The 18025-nt window shown below is 39.6% G+C and overlaps 3 protein-coding genes across 3 annotated transcripts; 2 read left to right on the forward strand and 1 right to left on the reverse strand.

Annotated features, from left to right (window-relative positions):
* The first annotated feature begins 876 nt into the window (after window positions 1-876).
* On the forward strand, window positions 877-8548 carry prkaa1 (protein kinase, AMP-activated, alpha 1 catalytic subunit). Its single transcript, XM_033989051.2, has 10 exons — window positions 877-932; window positions 1010-1294; window positions 2080-2221; window positions 3742-3835; window positions 4031-4175; window positions 4690-4777; window positions 4855-5079; window positions 5152-5650; window positions 5724-5850; window positions 6400-8548. Exons 2-10 carry the CDS (start codon window positions 1198-1200, stop codon window positions 6678-6680), a joined length of 1698 nt encoding a protein of 565 aa, XP_033844942.1. The 5' UTR covers window positions 877-932; window positions 1010-1197; the 3' UTR covers window positions 6681-8548.
* Window positions 8549-8840: 292 nt separating this feature from the next.
* Window positions 8841-14754, forward strand: ttc33 (tetratricopeptide repeat domain 33). The gene is made up of 4 exons (XM_033989052.2): window positions 8841-9347; window positions 10628-10709; window positions 11829-11960; window positions 13377-14754. Exons 1-4 carry the CDS (start codon window positions 9121-9123, stop codon window positions 13749-13751), a joined length of 816 nt encoding a protein of 271 aa, XP_033844943.1. The 5' UTR covers window positions 8841-9120; the 3' UTR covers window positions 13752-14754.
* Window positions 14755-15327: 573 nt separating this feature from the next.
* Window positions 15328-17650, reverse strand: ptger4b (prostaglandin E receptor 4 (subtype EP4) b). The gene is made up of 2 exons (XM_033990253.2): window positions 16667-17650; window positions 15328-15912 (listed from the first exon to the last, which is right to left on the reverse strand). The coding sequence occupies exons 1-2, from the start codon at window positions 17447-17449 to the stop codon at window positions 15361-15363; spliced, it is 1335 nt and encodes a 444-aa protein (XP_033846144.1). The 5' UTR covers window positions 17450-17650; the 3' UTR covers window positions 15328-15360.
* Window positions 17651-18025: the final 375 nt, after the last annotated feature.

The raw sequence follows: 18025 nt of genomic DNA on the forward strand, positions 1-18025 counted from the left end.
ATACATTAAGTGCAGGCACCAAAGTAATAAAAAATCTTTCACTGCAGAAGCGAGTCATTATTCGGTGGCACTGGTTGATTGTTTAGCTCTTTGCCCTCACACCAACAGGTCATGGGTTCAACTCCCAGGCAGTGCAGGGCCTCTGTGCAGTTTGCATGTTTCTCTCCCTTGTCTAGGAGGGTTTTTGTCCGGACACTCCAGCTAAGATGGTCTTGACCTAAACCAATCACAAGATCTTGAAATGACTGTCTGCAAACATATGACAGGCGGCTCCAGCTGCTGCATTGAAGTATGTGTCTAATTTCCCCACAGGGATTCATATGCCTATACACAAAATTAAAACATTTCTGTTGATTAAAATGCAGCCACATTGATTACAATAAAAATACTGTGCAAGTATAAAAACATTGCAAAAGAAAATTTTAATTCTGTCAACTGTACAAACGTTGACTGCCAATTTGGGAAACTTTGACTCTAAAACTTTTGTCCAATTGACAAAATTAATTTATTTTGCCCAAATACCTGTAGCACTGAGGGATTACACAGAGATCTATCAAAACGATAAATGACACAGTAGAAAAGCAGTTTAACGGTTGTGTTAAACCGTTATTTTTAACAGATCCATGGTTAATCTCCATGGTAACACGCGGTTTAAGCTCTGCCCTGTCTCTACAATTCTGTCACCACACTGACATCTACTGGTCAAAAACTGTTTGTAGAAATCAAATTTAATAGACTACTGTTATATTTATAATAAAAGTTAGTTAATCTTTAACATACACGCAAAACATATACATGGAATATTGTAACAAGATTTTGTAAAGCCTCTAAATTTGTAGAAGGAATGACACAGCCTAGTGCTAACAAGCAAAGGCTGTGTTTAATGCTGATAAAAATGCAACAGATTCACTTCGCCTTGGCCTTTTTTAAATGTATTTATTTTTTGTAAGTAAATTGTCTGTTGTTTACGTTTCCGCCATATATAAATCTTGCTAACTTTATATTTTAGTCCCAATGAAGTGGACCGCGTCAGATTACGTGGTGTGGTGTTTGTCGAATCACGGCCGCGCTGCACTGCCTCCCTCCAGCCGCCGTCCTCCGCGAGAGGCACCGCGGCTCAACTAGACACGCACGTCGCCCAGCCTGGACCATCTCTACCCGCCGCATAAAACCCTGCCGCAAGGCCACTGCGGGAAGATGGCGACAGACAAAACGAAACACGAAGGAAGAGTTAAGATTGGACATTATATTCTAGGTGACACGCTCGGAGTGGGAACATTTGGGAAGGTTAAAGGTATGTTTCAACTGCGTGCTGCTAACTGAAAGATGGTGGCTATTAGCTCATTGCTAATTTAGCATCAGGAAAGCTAACTTGCGCCGCTTGAAAGTTAACACACTTGTTGTCTTGTCGCTTGTCTTCTCAGTTGAATAAAAACGGCGTGTGCATATTTTTACTCATAGGGGATAGATGTTAGTGGTGTCAAGAACATTTTTGCTTGTTTACAACAGGATGTTCATTGACTGTGTGTAGCTCACTGCGTATTGAGCGAAACAACGAGCCACAAGTCGGTTCAAAGCAGGCATCAAACCGGGAAGTGAGTCTACATCTTTAACCCATGCTCTGAACGCAGACTGGGTACAAATTAACCAAGGTGTCCTCCCACTCGAAGTTGTCAAAGTAACTGCCACTCGACTTTGTACTCTTCAAGTTGCATTTGTGTAGCTGAGCAGACGCTTGGATGGCACAGACAGGACCGTGCTGTGTGAACCTGAACTGATGCCCCGGGCTGTCATTAAACAGGAGGCACAGTGCGTCTCAACAAGGCCTAGTTCTGTGTTTGAAGCACTTTTAGACGCGTTTATCTAAATGACCTGACAGCCACATTTGGGGTTAATGTGATTTGTCATTGCCACAACCACAGACCAACGTGAAAATGTGTGTCATGGTCATGTCAGTGTCTTTATGGACTTTCTCTGTCTTTCTCTTGGCACATAACTATTTACACTTGACACTCCCTTGTATTAATCATTGTTTTGGGCAGTTTTATCACGTGTTTTGCTTTGCCTTTTATTTCCTAGTGGGCCAACATGAACTGACCAAACACCAAGTGGCTGTGAAGATCCTGAACAGGCAAAAGATCCGCAGTTTAGATGTTGTGGGGAAGATCCGCAGGGAGATCCAGAACCTCAAGCTCTTCAGGCATCCTCACATAATTAAACTGTAAGTGCTTCATTACACCTCTTCACTGTACTGTAATCCCAAAAATGTGCATTCATGTCTCCCACTGAGCTTGTGTTATACTTCTACATTATAGCAAAAAAATAAGGCAATGATCTGCCAGAGTTTGCCATAGTAGTTAGAATCTATAAATATATGTATCCTTAAAAGTAAATGCTATCATACAAGTATGTTAGTTTTTGGAATCACTGTCTCCCTAAAATAGCAGTTTCATATCGTGCATGGAGAGGAATGTAAACTGTGTTTACTTGTGTGAGAGTGAGAGAGATACCATCTTGTACAGTTTCAGTACAAAACACTGGGGCAGGGTCCAGGCTGAACCTCACCTCCGCTGAACATGGTTTATTATAATGGGGTCGTCGTTCTTTTTTCATATTTATGATATATTACCAAATGATGTTGATTCACAGTTCATATGTAGGCAAATAACTTTTAAGTATCAATAATACTATATGAATATGATCAGAAATCACATTTGCATGAACTGTAGGCATTATAACTGTTGTCTTGTGATTGGTCAATGGCCTTTTTATGTCGTTGATTTCGAGCTTTGAATGCTTTGGATTCTGAGTTGTAGTAGTCAATCATTAATGTCTGGCAAAGTGTTATTTCTTTGCTGTTGTTGTTAGTTGGTGGGTTTCTTTTTAGGATTTAAGTGAACTCTACACACTTGTAGATCTAATACATGTAGTCATATAATATCAATATTCTTTTACCATATTTTTGTATATATTTGCCATCTTACCCATTTAAATGAAACTGAAAATTCAAATAAAAAGTAACATGAGGCCTCAGTGGTAAATTTATTATGTTGATTATTTTTACATAAATGAGAATAGAGTTTAGATGAAGCTTTTTCAATATTCGTAATCTAAATGTGTTTAGTGGATACTTGTAACCTTGGTTAGCTTAATGATCTGCTGGGGGTTGACAGCACATTTGCCTTGAAAACTGAGTAATGACCAATGAGACGTGTGCGTTTGACCTTACGTACTTTTTGCTGAGATATATATATATATATATATATATATATATATATATACATATACACTATGATCCTGAAGCACAATACATCAATTGCCTGGCGCTGGCACCATTCAACCCTAGTTTTTCATGGTTTGTTTGAAAATACCTTAGAGCTAGTGTTCCGTCTGAATACAGAGATTTTGTTTACAAAAGAGAGATCTGGGAAAACCATATGCTGGAAATGTTTGGGATTTTGGATATTGACTAAGTTTTTGGGAACTAATGGATGCCATATTATTTTATGTAAATGGGTTGACAGAATATCCATATCAATAAAAACAAAGTAAAAAATAACGTGGCTTTTTCCTGTTTTGATGACATTTAATTTCAGCATCTCAAAATAGTCCCCGTGTGCTTCACTGTCTGCTTGAACCTCCTTTTGAGAACACGGCTGGTGCCAGATCTACACCACTGTATCCTGAGTGAAAAGTGTTCCTTTACATTATATTATTGATATTTGTTGTTGTTTTGTGCAGCTATCAAGTTATCAGCACCCCCACTGATATCTTCATGGTGATGGAGTATGTGTCAGGTGGAGAGCTCTTTGACTATATCTGTAAAAATGGAAAGGTAAAGCCTCACCTTTTACAGTTTTTTCTTTTATAGTACATATGACATTTTGTGATATTCATTCTTGCCTATAATACAGCTAATCTATGGCCAAACAGTGACTGTGAAAAATCTCACCATGATGTGCAGAGCAGTCAGCTGTGGTGCGACGTGTTGATGAGTCACAGAAATAATAGGCCTCCTCTGTGTTGACAGTTGGATGAGAAAGAGAGCCGTCGCTTGTTCCAGCAGATCATTTCAGCCGTGGATTACTGTCACAGACACATGGTGGTGCACAGAGACCTCAAGCCTGAAAATGTTCTACTTGATGCACATATGAATGCCAAGATCGCAGACTTTGGTGGGTGTTGTGAAACTTGTGAATATCAGAAACGACTGTTTTGATTCCAATTATTTAATGTAAAATTAAATGACAATATTCATTAGAAAACCCCTTTTTCCCACTTGCCCAATGTGTATGTGGTTCCCTGAAACAAGACAAGGCACATCTACCTCTCCTCTACCTTCCAAGTCATCTTGCAGCCCTAGCTTAGTGTCCGGTCCTGACCTGCAGTTTGGGAACAACTGTCCTATACAAGTGTTAAGCTCAGTACTATGCATCAATCCACCCTCCATCACGTACCTAATGGATGCAAAGTGGCCCCACTGTCGCTATGCGTCTCATCTTGCTTTAACCAAGGTCCAAAGTTTTGTGCATGCACAGGACATGCTCACAGTCCCCCTTGGAAAGCTCTGACGCGATTGTGTGATTGAGCCGTTGTGTCATGTTCATGTCTCTGGCAACAGAGACAGCTGTATGTGAATTTTTACTTTAAGTGCTTCTATATAATGCAATTTGTTTATATTGTTTTCAGGGCTGTCAAACATGATGTCAGATGGAGAATTTCTGAGAACAAGTTGTGGTTCTCCAAACTATGCTGCTCCTGAGGTCATATCAGGAAGGTAATGTGTAAAATTTTAAGTGCATTTTTAAGTTTTATTTTCAAAACAATATAATAATCCAATGATATTGTCTTCAGATTATATGCTGGACCAGAGGTGGATATCTGGAGCAGTGGGGTCATTCTCTATGCTTTGCTTTGTGGCACTCTTCCCTTTGATGATGATCATGTGCCAACACTCTTTAAGAAAATCTGTGATGGGATCTTTTTCACACCACAGTATCTGAACCCCTCGGTCATTAGTCTGCTCAAACACATGCTGCAGGTCGACCCCATGAAAAGGGCCACCATCAAAGAAATTCGGTGGGTATTTTCAAAAACACTATTCAAATTTTATTCAGATTTGAGAGATTACAACATTTATCATTCCAACAGGGAGGACGAGTGGTTCAAGCAGGATTTACCAAAGTACCTGTTCCCAGAGGATCCTTCCTATAGCAACAACCTCATTGACGATGAAGCCTTAAAAGAAGTATGTGAGAAGTTTGAGTGCACAGAGGAAGAAGTTTTGTCCTGTTTATATAGCCGGAACCATCAGGACCCACTTGCCGTTGCGTACCATCTTATCATTGACAATCGTCGAATAATGAGCGAAGCCAAGGATTTCTACCTTGCCTCTAGCCCCCCTGATACCTTCTTGGATGATCAGCACTTTGGTGTGGTTATAAAGCCCCACCCCGAGCGTGTGCCCTTCCTTTTGGCAGAGACGCCTCCAAGGCCTCGCCACACTTTGGATGAACTTAACCCACAGAAGTCCAAACACCAAGGGGTCAGGAGAGCCAAGTGGCATCTGGGTATTCGCAGCCAAAGCAGACCCAATGACATCATGACAGAAGTGTGCCGTGCCATGAAACAGCTGGACTACGAGTGGAAAGTAAGAGAGACCAACACAATCGCTGGTTGAAAATAATTATTGATGCTTATCTCTCTCTTTTCCTTTCAATTAGGTTGTGAATCCATTCTATTTACGTGTGAGAAGAAAGAATCCAATTACTGCGATGCAAACCAAGATGAGCCTACAACTTTACCAGGTGGACAGCAGAACCTACCTCCTTGACTTTCGTAGCATAGATGGTAAGATGAAAAGTTACAATATAACTAAATGTTACCGGAGGTCAGCTTTATTTTAAGTTGTGTGTAATAGCAATTGATATTAATGCTACCACTAAGCACCAAAATGAACACTCATACTTTGGTAAGGAGGGTGAAGTCTCTTGCCCAAAAGGCAGAATGACAGACAGTATGTCATAGTTTTTTAATATGGACTGGCCAAAGGGAAGGGAAGTTAAGTACATGGGAATGGCACTAGATTTATTGCCACAAGATGTCTCATACTAATGGAAAACAATCTTGTGAAACCCTTTTTTTCTTCTCTTTTATACCACCTTTCTTCTCCCATATGGTTCAGATTAGATTGCTGAAGAATGCACTAATATTAAATTGGTGCAACTAATGCATTTATTGAAAATTAAATAATCTTATAATAATCTTTAATACAAAGGAAATATTCAGATCTCACCTTGTGTATCGTCCTTTGGAATTTGTGCTTTGTTCCATCCCAAAAAGTCAGTTGTCTGTTCATATGTCCATTGTGCCAAATCCCTTATTACCTGTCTCCTGCAGATGATATTTTGGAAACAAAATCTGGAACTGCTACCCCTCATCGGTCTGGCTCTGTGGGCAACTATCGCACCACTATGAAGACTGATGTAGACGGGGCGGAGGCCCCTGGCACTTCTAGCACTGTGCACCCTCTCAAGGTAGCAGAGGGCTCTTTAGCGTCATCACTGACTTCATCCACTGACTCAACGGGAGCAGACAATGCGACTATACCTCGACCTGGAAGCCACACCATAGAATTCTTTGAGATGTGTGCTAATCTTATTAAACTACTTGCACGATAGCTTACAAAACCTATTGCTAGCCTTTTCCTATTAGTGTCTTTACAGCAATAAGCATGCAACCATTTAATGGCTCAGCTCATCCTGAGGATGAAGCAGGTGGATGTCCCAGAGCTGACAGGATACAGTGCTTGCAGAAACATAACATTCTGTCAGATGAACAACAAGCTTAATATAAGCTTAGACAGGTCAGTCAGCAACTGTCCACAAATTTACACTGAATTTGCTGCACTACCTGTGAGCACTGCTATTCAGTACAACATCCAGTGTTGTCAGCAGAGAGAGGTTTACAACAGAGAATTGGGAATGAGGCGCTAGATGTATAGGATACAGGAAGCACTTTTGCACAAATGTCTTTTATTTCCTGCTGCTCTTGTTCATTTGTCTCAGTGGAGATGAGAGTAGTGGTGCAGTTGTGTTGGGGCACTGCTGAGGTAAGTCAAGAGTTACCCACCAAACTCTTGGACATTACAGACCGGCAGATGCCCCTGTATTTCATGTGTGAGTCAGGGACAAAAGAATGCTTCATCACTTTTGTTTCTCTTATGTAAATTTGAGCTATCATGCTAAATTTCCATGATGTCCTTGTTGTAAAATGTCTCTCCCTTAAATTTTTTTATATATAAAGACATGGATATATTTATCAGTGCGTGCATTGGTTCCATTGGAAAATATAACTTTTTTTTCCACCCTTACATTTATATCTATTGCTGGATAATATGTAATATCTTTTTACTGTGTCTTTTTAATCATTATTTTGTTTCTTCAATCACATTGATTTGTCATACTTGATTTTCTGTCCAGACAATTTAGACTGATTTTACAATTTAAAGGTGTTTTCTCTGACCATCAGAACCCATATCATTAAGAGTCCAATTAAAATTACATTTTGATTGAGCTTTTTTGTTTTCACATTTTTGTCTTTAATTCTCATTGAATTTGAGACATGCCTTTGCTTATAGTCTTGTTATTTTTTAAGATTGACACACCTTTGAACAATTAAAAATGTTTAAAACAGAAAAACAACCATTTTAAGATTGTAAAAGGTGTCTTATGTTGATTGTGCCATTATAACAGAAACACAGGCAAATAGTCCCGAAAGCTTGTAGAGCAGCAATAATATTTTGTCCCATTGTTCTGTTTGTTATTGAGGTTCAGTCATGCGATCCATGTTTTTGTTGGGCTTAGAGAAATGGCAACAGTTGATAAAAGTTTTTTCTATGTTTTCAAGTCTTAACTTTCAGGTTCACATGTAACAACAATGCTTCCCTAAGAATTTATGCGTCTCTCCATCACAGTGCATTATTCCTGAATTATTTTAAACACAAAATTATTGGTGTTTATGGAGTTATAAAACGTTTATTGTTAATTAATGCTCCTATAAAGTCAGAACTTGCTACAATTGGTAATTTTATGATCATATACACAAATAGCTGCCTTGTATTTCTTATCGACAGCATTTCTTTTCCAAGTCAGAGGCGTTGTTCATTGGCACTGAATATAATCTGTTTCTTATTCTAAACAAGAATTAAAAGTTGAAATAACTAATTAGGAGGTGAAACAAGTGGTTGCCCATTGCCTTTGAAAGCACAACTATATTTGTGTTCAGTCTTGTTATTAATATAGGGCTGGGCATTGACTATTTGATTAAATTCTAAAACATTTTGGTTTTTGTATTGTTTGTTAAGCATTAAACAGTGGGAACAGTGACTGCTCATGAATGTCTGACATTTTAAGTTAACAAAATAGTGTAAGTTGGCTTGATCTATTACTAAAGGGACCTTACATGATTGTCCAGTGTAAATTTTAAGTGACAGTGTTGATAAAATTTGTATTTGCGATGCCTAATAAACTTCTGAACAACTCATCTATGCATCTTGTCCTCTAACCTTTCTTTCCTAGAAATACCTAACTTGGATTAGGTATTATTTTCCATAAACGTTAGTGGCTAAACTCGCATGAAAATGTCACCTTATATGGAATAAGCCACAAAAGCCAAATTTCAAGCAAAATGGGCAGACCAGGTTAAAAGGAGGCCCTTGTACACTCTAACCAGTGGAAATGAGGCTTAAAGTTCACTTGAGATGAATGTTCCACTCTGTATTTGACTGTCCTGTCCCTTTAAGAAGCGTTGTAAACATTTCCACTACTTCCGGGTCAAATGTTCGCGTTTAGCTCATAGTTCAGATCAGACCATGGTTTATATTTCCATGGATCACACTTAATAACATCTATGTTGCATATTACATTGTTATGTATCGTGTACTGCATTTAAAGTGAACATTTTGAGTTGTTAGATTTGTAACAAATGGTGTAATAGTCATAAACCATAAGTGTTTTTTTTATCCAGCTTAGCTCCGTTTATTTACCAGAGTGAGAGGCTAACTGCTATTCAGAGCTAACAAACCTCTGTTTTTAGTAGTTATACAAGTTTAAATACAGGATGGCGTCTTTCGGGTGGAAGAGGAAAGCTGGGGAGAAGGTGTCCAAAGCTGTGCTCCAACAGTTTGAATCTGAGGCAGAGAAAACTGAAGAAGGAGCGAAGAGACAGAAGGAGGATGTGGACTGGCTCCACGCGACCAAGAGGCGGAGGGAGGAGCTGCTGGAGGACTGCGCCACCAGGAGCCACAGGCTGAAGGAGGAGGGCGCCCTGCTCGCACAGCAGGAAAGGTACAGCTCTTATAATCATGTTTGTTTCATGGAGCATGTGTAAACTATGACAATAAATGGCCAAATGTAGATCCACACAACTGGTCTTTGAAGCAACCGAATATGATCATAAAAATACTCAAACGTTACATCTCAGAGAAATTATGCGGATTTCTCTCCACAAGAGGGCGCTAAAACACAAAATGTCAAGCAGTTCAGTACATTATAATGAAGGTGCATCGTTTGAGCTTCACTTACAGGGGCCCCAGGGTTCCTGAAAAGAAGTTCAAACTGATTGCATGACATATTATTGCTTGGTATTATAATATGTATTAATCACAAAGCCTCTGTGTTTTTGTAGCTTGTCGTGTAGCCAAACGTTGTTGCCTGTGTATCCATGAAAAAACAGTTTTGAGATGTTTAATAAAAAGTAAGTTAGGTGATGTTCCTCTGTGATGCTTATGATCTAATAAAAGTCCTTTAATTGTTTCCCATTCACAGAGATGTTTAGTCATGGCCCTTAGTCATTGTCTATAAAAGTGGATTTTGTTGAGGAAATGAGGCCTTGTTCCTTCGTAATGGCTGTTTAGAGGTTTGAGACGGTGTCTGGTAAAGCATGCCAAAGTCCCACTCTAATGTGACTGACCCTGACCTGCTCATGACGTGAGACACGATCAACCACCAGACTATTAGAAACAGCTCATTCAATAACATAGTAGGAGTTCAACATTTTTCTTCAGTGGCGTTTGTGTGTTCGAAAAATCATTGATATTAGTAACTTTTTGGTATGTCTGATATATGAAAGAAAGCAGGTTGTAACCTTCACATCTGTATGTTATAGTCACTTCCTGTTTTTATTTTTGGGAAAAGTGAATTTATTTTATGATGACTGTTGTGATATATGTCATATATTGCCTAACTTCCGGACTGATTTTACAGTCTTTGCCTCAACTGTGAACATGGATTACAACACTGGGTACTTCCTTTTCCACTTCCACCTCCAAAAGAAGCTTTAATTTGATAAACAGTACTGGTATCTCCCATCAGTGTAAACCACAAAATGGAAATATGAAGCCATGTTTAACCAGACGTAGTGGGACATTGTGATGGAGAGTGTACGTTCAATATTCTGTAAATATGAAATCTGAGCCAGACAAACAAAACACGCACATCTCATGGATTAGCCCTTAACAATTAAATCAGTATTATCACCAGAACTCTTATTTAGATAGAAATTCAATGGGTTTTTTTGTTTGTTTGTTTTTTACTTATTTTTTTATTTGTTTGTTTGTTTTTATCAGGCATTGGGAGGCCATTAAGAAGTGGGACGAAGCAATACAACTGACACCAGAAAACCCATCATTATATGAGATGAAGTCACAGGTAAATACTTATTATTATGAATAGTATTTTATTTGACCTATGATCTTGTGAATTTAGATGATTGAAATGACTTACAGACTTAAAGCCTAGAAGTATTCTCTAGTTTATCTCTGTCTTATAAGATATTTATAGATGTTTTTTTCCCCTGTCAACAGTCACTGTCACATGCCATGCACTTGTAGGTCGGATAATGCACATATCACTGACTTGTGCAGTTCAGTCATTTGCTCCAAGTTGCCACTGGTCCATTTCCCACTTCCTCATAAACTCTATAAACACACACTTTAGTCAGTTATTTTTTACACAGGCATCTACAGTTGGTTGATTGGTGTATTTATTTATTATTAGTAACACAATAAAATACATTCTTAGGGTCCAATGTAGTCAGATTACATATAGAACTGTAGGCCTAATAGAATAAAGTCCATTATGAGACATTTGAGAAGGAAGCCAAGCCATTAGAAGGCCATGCACAGGAAGGACCCAGGAAAGTTGCTATGCACAATGAAGCAAACATTTGTAGTTTTACTCAATATCTGCTCTAATGCGCTTCACAGTCGATATTCTAATATTATTACTCTCATTGATTAGTCTAGATAATGTCATATTGCCATTACAGGTCCAGATGACTTCATTGTCCCACAATGGCAGCTTACTTCCCCTAATCCCCTTTCTTAACTCAGTTCTAGATAATTAGTTTGTGCATAATGTGTTCAGTTTTACTCTGTCAGCCTGTGTTTCCGCCATGCTTTGTTTTTGTTCTATGGGACATCACCACATCCTGCCTGTGTGGCTTGTTTGTGTCACTCTTTCTTCTTCTGTGACATTTACGTCAACTAACTCCACACCAGACTGGACTGAGCTGGTGAAGATTGAAATGGACCTGTTGTGACTAAATATTTGTCAACAAATCAGAGAAAGCTCAGTATCAAGTGGCAGGTTTAGTGCAAACTGCTCACACACCGTATGCATTTTGTTAACAAGCTCATTTTTACATTGCTTTATAATTTAAGATGTTTTATTACCTGTTTATTCAAAATATGTTCAAACCAAACCATTAAGACAATTAACTATGGTGACTGCAGAAAGCTTTGATCTGTTTTATTTTTTAATCCACAGGTTTTAACCATTCTCCATGAAGTCTTCCCAGCTGTGAAGGCGGCTGAGATGGCTGTGAAACTCCGCCCTCTTTGGTGGGAGGCTTGGCAAACTTTGGGTCGAGCCCAACTTAATCTAGGAGAAGTAGATCTGGTAAATTAGCTTCTGATTCTGATTAACACATAGTTTTTAATGCAATAAATCAGACAACATTGTAATATGCTAATAGGTGTGAGAGCAGCCATTAAGAGTCTGAATGATTATGTGAAATATGACTCAGGCACAGTACACACTTAGTGTAGCTCAACAGACAGCTCCTCCCTGCAGACAGATATAAGGCAGTGCCCATCAGCAATCTGACCAGAACTGAAGAAGCAGCTTGGATGAGCTCAAAAAACTTTTTGTCCAGTCAACAGATTTGAATTTTTCTTTTCCTAAACATTCAGTTCCCTTTTAGTGTTGAGTTAGCTTTGCAATTTTAACAAAAACATACCAGAGCACGCAACCGTCAGTGGTTTAAATAAAGTTTATCTGTTTTATTTCTTTGAAGCCATTTTACATCAGATATTTTTGTTTACTGTTTTCTTTTAGTACTTCCTACTTGTGCACAAAGGTGCCTTGGGCTCGAGTGATTCCTTAAATTGCCAAGTAGCACGTCTAGACCTGTGATTGAATGAATACTTGATGATAGTTACACAACCCATCTTAAACCAACATGCCTTACCTCAAAAATCCTCTAACTATTGGCGGTGTGTATAGAAGGTACTTGTCCCAGAGCACTAGACCTGTCCTTCAGGTCCAATATCAACAATAGAGAGTGATGAAAGCTGATTTAAACACAAATAGAGACACACCTCCTGGTATAATGAATCTATTCTTGCAAGATAGAAAAAATATCTCCTATTTATAGCTAGACTTGTTTGGTCGTGTTCAAGAGCTGCGTCTGCATCAACATGTTTGAGCAGTGCTTGTTTGTACAAATGGTATAGTAGTCATTTAATTTTTTTGTTTTTTACAAGCCATTCTTTGATTTCGCTATTCATCTTTGTTTAATTTCAAGTAAACATTGAAGGGAAAGCACCCAAATAACATATAATTTAACAGCATTCCAACAGCTAATTGAAACCTGATTATCAAAGTCGACAAAATCTCTCCTTTTTTTTTTTTGTTTTTAAAAGGAAAAAATGTATTATTTTGAAGCATTCCACTTTTGGATGTATCATAGCGTTGAGCAATGGTTAGTTGTGAAACCAACATAGGACCTAGGATTTGCAGACTGCGTTTGAGGATTCATGAGCTAATTATAAACCAGTGAGTAAAATCTGAAAGGTTTGTAGTTTGTTTCCCTGAATTTACCGTGAAAATAACTTTTATATTGATTTTCTTGTCCATTGTCAGCACATTTCAATTGATGCGTCTGTAATTAAAAACTAAATCATGCTGAAGGAAGAAGAACTGGTCATAGCATCAGAGTCTTAAAAAAGCAAAGTGTATTTTATTTGATTTATTATTATTGGGAGTTTCTATTCTTCTATTCTTTTCTAATGTTAAATTGTTAATCTCTTTCAGGCTGTCAGGTCCTTCCAGATTGCAATTCACCTTTGTCCTTCAGAAGTCTCCCTGTGGCAAGACGATCTGCAGTGGGCATGCAGACTACAAAAGCAGCATTTAGCCACAAAGGAAAAGAGCCAAGAGGAGGAGGAGGCTAAAAGACAGATTTTGAACGCGCCCGAGTTGGAGCAGGACTTTGATTTTGAGTCAGAGGAAGTTGTGGCGGCCTGTGAAGCTGTAGCCCAGCGTCAGAGCCGTTATGAGGAGCTGAAGAGGACAGCGCTGGTCGTCGACGCACAGGGAAATATGCAAAACGTGCTGGCAGGGGAGGGAGGGTCAGAAGGGAGTGCGTCGCTTTCAACGGAGCTATTTGTAAAAGCGAGGGGAATTTGAATACCATCAAAACAAGCACTGAAAAAATGTATTTTACTAAGATATGCATAACTATGACTATCTCTGAAATGAATGAATCTCAAACTTATTCCTTAGGGGTAATTTTGTTTCACTTTCTTATCACGGGGGAAGTATTAGCATCAAAGGGCTGTAAAGAAAAGTTAAGATAAAATCACAATGTTAATATATAGATTAGTGTGTTACTCATATCACTCACTTTAAAGTCATTCTGTTAGCAGTGGTGCTGGGAACTGCGCTTTGTTGAGGAATGAGTAAACCACCTTTAAGAATAAGTAAAACACCAAAGGTTAAAAGTAAAAAACTGGATAAAAAGTTGTAGTAAAGACGTCGCTCATCCAAGTCGTTTCTTCAGTTCTGGTCAGATATTACTGGTGGATACTGAGTTATATCTGTCTGAAAAGAGGAGCTAACGACATGGATCAGACCTGGACGACTGAGGGATTACACAGATATCATCTCAAGAAGTTAAATAATTTGACATGAATCTTCGAAACCTGAATTTCAGATCACACGAGAAGGACACGGTGATATTTCAACATAGCATCGCTTTTTGTCAATCCGTTCTACTTTACTATGTTCTGTTTAACTATTTACCAGATCCCCGATGTTAAATTGCCTTTGGAAGAATAAAGGTACAGTGTTTTACGCTGTGGCCTGGAAATTTTACCGACCACAAACAGACACAAACTCTCCAACAATGTGCATTAGTATTTTTAACCAAACTCAAGATTTCAGTCATGTTTTCAGTATTTTTGTCAAGAAATAACCGCACATAAAAATACTTCTCTTTGAATTAAGATTACAAAAAATTACACTCTACAAAATGCTCTTTATTTACTCACTTTAATTAACCATGTTGTGCTACAATCTCAACTGGTTTACAAGTTTTTTGGTAAATTATTATTATATATAGGAAGGATTATGTCACATTAGGTTGTAAAAAGTAAAGCCGGAACAACTGGCTCTATTCACATTACATTAAGAGAACAGAACAGTGAAAGAGTTGCCTGGGATCCTGAACACACACTTCTTCAATACTTAAAGAAGATGTGAGTCTGGTCGCCCGTGAATCAGCTCGTTTTCAAATGGATGTGATTGACAGGTGGATTAGCGAATCAGGGTCGGATTTCTGCAGAATCAATGGACGACGCACTGAACTCTTTTGGTGCTCTTCAGTGTAAGCATTAGTCCAAAGATCAATGAGCTTCTTTGTTTTCACACCGTCACTGAAGAAAAAAAAACTAATCTGATTCCACGACCACATTTAACCGAGCTTGAGACGTAGCGGAATATGTGGGGACCAGACTGATGTCAATCTGTGTGAAAAACTACAGAGAGATGTCATCTGGATTTGTCAGGCAAGTGAAATATCGTAACATTGAAAACTATATGACACGTGATATCACCAAGTGCAGTAGCTGCCGATTTCATCACCATGTTTTAGGGGAGTTATCCATAAAAGTGGCGTACTGGCCTAAAACCTTCTCACTGAGAAGACACACTGTTTTATTTTAAAACTTAATTAATAAAAAAAAAACACACAACTCAACTTTCATCAGTGTTCTGTTTGCATCATTCAACTTTGAGCCTAGATGCACTTTTCCTGAACGTCGTTGGACTCATCAGTGAAGGTGACATACAGCATGGAGTCAACAGGAACTTCCTTTATGTGGAATGCATCCTCTGTGTCCTTTCCTAAAAACCCCCTCCCTACGCCCCTGACCTCCTCCACAGCGCTGGCCTTTGTGTCTGTTGGTGAACCAGATGGTGACCCCGCGTCTCCGGCCGTCCCTCCAGAGCATGAGTGCAGTGAAGTTCTCTCCAGGGTGTGCAGGCAGATCTGTGAGGTGCTCGCAAACTCCCTTAAGTCACGGGTCACTAGAGACGGAGAGTCCCGGGAAACAATGGAGGAAGAGAGGCGTCCATCCTCACAACGAAACCTGCCACCTCCTCTGCGGCCACGGCCCCCCATTTTACAGAACACGCACTTTATTTTCTCCATGAGTTTGAGAAACACAGTCTTCCGTAGCAGAATGTAGACCCAGGGATCGAGAATAGGATTGATGGACGCCATGCGCACGGCCAGAAGGTCGAAGCGAGGATTCTCCTTTTGGTGCATCTGGTTTTCAAAGATCCGTAGCTAATGGAAAAGAAGTGTTTTTATTACATCTAGAGGTATGCCTAATGCAGAGATCATAAAAAAGATCAAAAAGTCTATAAACATTTGTGTAGACCTCATGCTTAAAGGTGCACTGTGTAACTTTTCTGGTGGAGGGTTTGCCACTTGCCTGTCTACGTGGAAATGGAAATGTTATCTCTCTTTTCAAGTTGGAAAAAACACAAAAAAAAAGTCAATTTTTAAAAGTCTATACATTTTTTGTTTGTTTGTTTTTTTGTTTTGCTTTTTTTTTTATCTTTATTTTTTAGTCCCTGCGTTGAAAAGCACCAAAGGGACAATCTTGAAACTTCTACAGGTCCAGACACTCCGGCCATTTAAAATTCTGTTAAACTTATTTTTCTCATGGAGACAAGAAGATGATGCCACCAGGGCTTGTTACAGGTCAGGTCTGTGGAGCGGTGGTTCCACTCCATTCATTCAGGGCTTTGTGCCAATAAAAACATCTGTACTAAATATCAGCTCGAAAGGTTTAGTGCCAGAGTCAAATTTTCCAGTCAAAGCAGTGACATCTTCATGAAGCAGGTGGTGAAACCAGAAAAGTTACACAATGCACTTATGAATGAAGTTATCAGCAGCAAAGAAAGAAACACATTAAAACAAGATTTCGTCCTGGAACATGAACAACCTGCAATGTTGGTGAAGGAATATTTGGCAGATTTTTTTTACAATTACAAATCTTATATCATGTCAAAGAAAGTGTCAATGTGTGTCTTACCACTAAAGGTATGGAGCAGATCAAAACCACTGCAGATGTGGCTATGAGGAGAATAACCATCTGAATCTCAGCCCCTGCCAGTCTGCGAAAGCTTCTCCTGCTGCTCCTGATCTCCGCTGCGCGCCTGGGGTCTGCGCCCAGAGATGTGCGGCGGATGAAGCGCTTGTGCATCACAATGAGCGCGCCGCACACGAGCACGTTACAGGTGACAGTGGCCAGCACTATGACCGAGTTCAGCCCGGCGTACACCAGGTTATAAGTGGCAGTGGAGGTGTCATTACTGTGCCAGTCTATGAAGCACCATGTCCCGGGTGTTTGCAGTTTGACCTGTCCCAGCCCCAAACTGGGCATTGCGCACGTGAACGCGCTGAACACGTAAATGGCCAAAAGAGTGACCGCAGCCAGTTTCTGGTTCACATACTGGTTGTAGTATAGTGCGTGGTTAATGGCCAGGTACCGCTCAACAGACATAGCAAACACGATACCGAGCTGCACCAAGAAGAAAAAGAGCAGAATAAACGCGTAATATTGGCACAAAGGCTCCTCTCCGGGCCACGCGCCCTTCATGTAAGTGGCGATGGTAACGGGGCTGACGAGCAGCGTCCCCAGCAGGTCTGTGACCGCCAACCCGCACACCAGAGTGTAGAAAGTCGTCTCCTTCTGCTCCTTGCGGGATATGCGGAGCACAACGATGGCAATGACGTTTCCTACCACCCCAAAAATGAACATTATGGACGGGATGGTCGGCGGCTGGAACCTGCGCGGCGCCTCGGTGGGGTTCATGATTTCAGATGCTCCAAAGTTTTCACTTTAACTCATTCCCAGTCACACGGTCTTCTCAGGGCGCAGGAGATTTCCCATTTTGTTTTACGCACAGGTGCAGCTTTACGCGCAGAGCCAGAGACGCAGTAAATCCACAAAACAGAGAAATGATCAGGTGATGATCCTCAGCAGACGCGCTCTGCTCTGCTGTCACTGTGCTCTGTCAGAATTTCTGGTTTGGCAGCTCCTCCTCTGCTCCACGTTCAGACTCTTAGGTCAGTGTGGTTTCACTTCTTCACGTAGAGGAGTTCCCACACATTGAGAGATAAGAACAAAATGTTCATCTATCACGTACATAGCTGACAAAATACTTTTACTGAAGTTTAAATTATTATAATTAACATGTTTTGATGGTCACTAATATCACAAGAAAGTTTATAGCACAGCATTAAAGCCACTGACAGTGACACTGTTTTTATTTCATTGATAATACAAAGAAAACATACAACATCTTTTTTTTTTAAATCAATAAATGAATAACCTGTTTAGTTAGTAGGTCAAAGTGAACTATTCCATACAAACAGCAATTTATTTATT

Source organism: Periophthalmus magnuspinnatus, chromosome 23 (genome assembly GCF_009829125.3).
Source record: "Periophthalmus magnuspinnatus isolate fPerMag1 chromosome 23, fPerMag1.2.pri, whole genome shotgun sequence".
Taxonomy (NCBI): Eukaryota; Metazoa; Chordata; class Actinopteri; order Gobiiformes; family Gobiidae; genus Periophthalmus; species Periophthalmus magnuspinnatus.

Excerpts from the sequence above, each read along its gene's own strand:
- ttc33 (XM_033989052.2), top strand. The coding sequence starts at position 9,121 with ATGGCGTCTTTCGGGTGGAAGAGGAAAGCTGGGGAGAAGGTGTCCAAA. Across the intron at positions 9,348-10,627 it reads CTGCTCGCACAGCAGGAAAG|GCATTGGGAGGCCATTAAGA; the intron begins GTACAGCTCTTA and ends TGTTTTTATCAG. Across the intron at positions 10,710-11,828 it reads TATATGAGATGAAGTCACAG|GTTTTAACCATTCTCCATGA; the intron begins GTAAATACTTAT and ends TTTAATCCACAG.
- prkaa1 (XM_033989051.2), top strand. The coding sequence starts at position 1,198 with ATGGCGACAGACAAAACGAAACACGAAGGAAGAGTTAAGATTGGACAT. Across the intron at positions 3,836-4,030 it reads ATATCTGTAAAAATGGAAAG|TTGGATGAGAAAGAGAGCCG; the intron begins GTAAAGCCTCAC and ends CTGTGTTGACAG. Across the intron at positions 5,080-5,151 it reads GCCACCATCAAAGAAATTCG|GGAGGACGAGTGGTTCAAGC; the intron begins GTGGGTATTTTC and ends TCATTCCAACAG.
- ptger4b (XM_033990253.2), bottom strand. The coding sequence starts at position 17,449 with ATGAACCCCACCGAGGCGCCGCGCAGGTTCCAGCCGCCGACCATCCCG. Across the intron at positions 15,913-16,666 it reads TCTGCTCCATACCTTTAGTG|CTACGGATCTTTGAAAACCA; the intron begins GTAAGACACACA and ends CTTTTCCATTAG.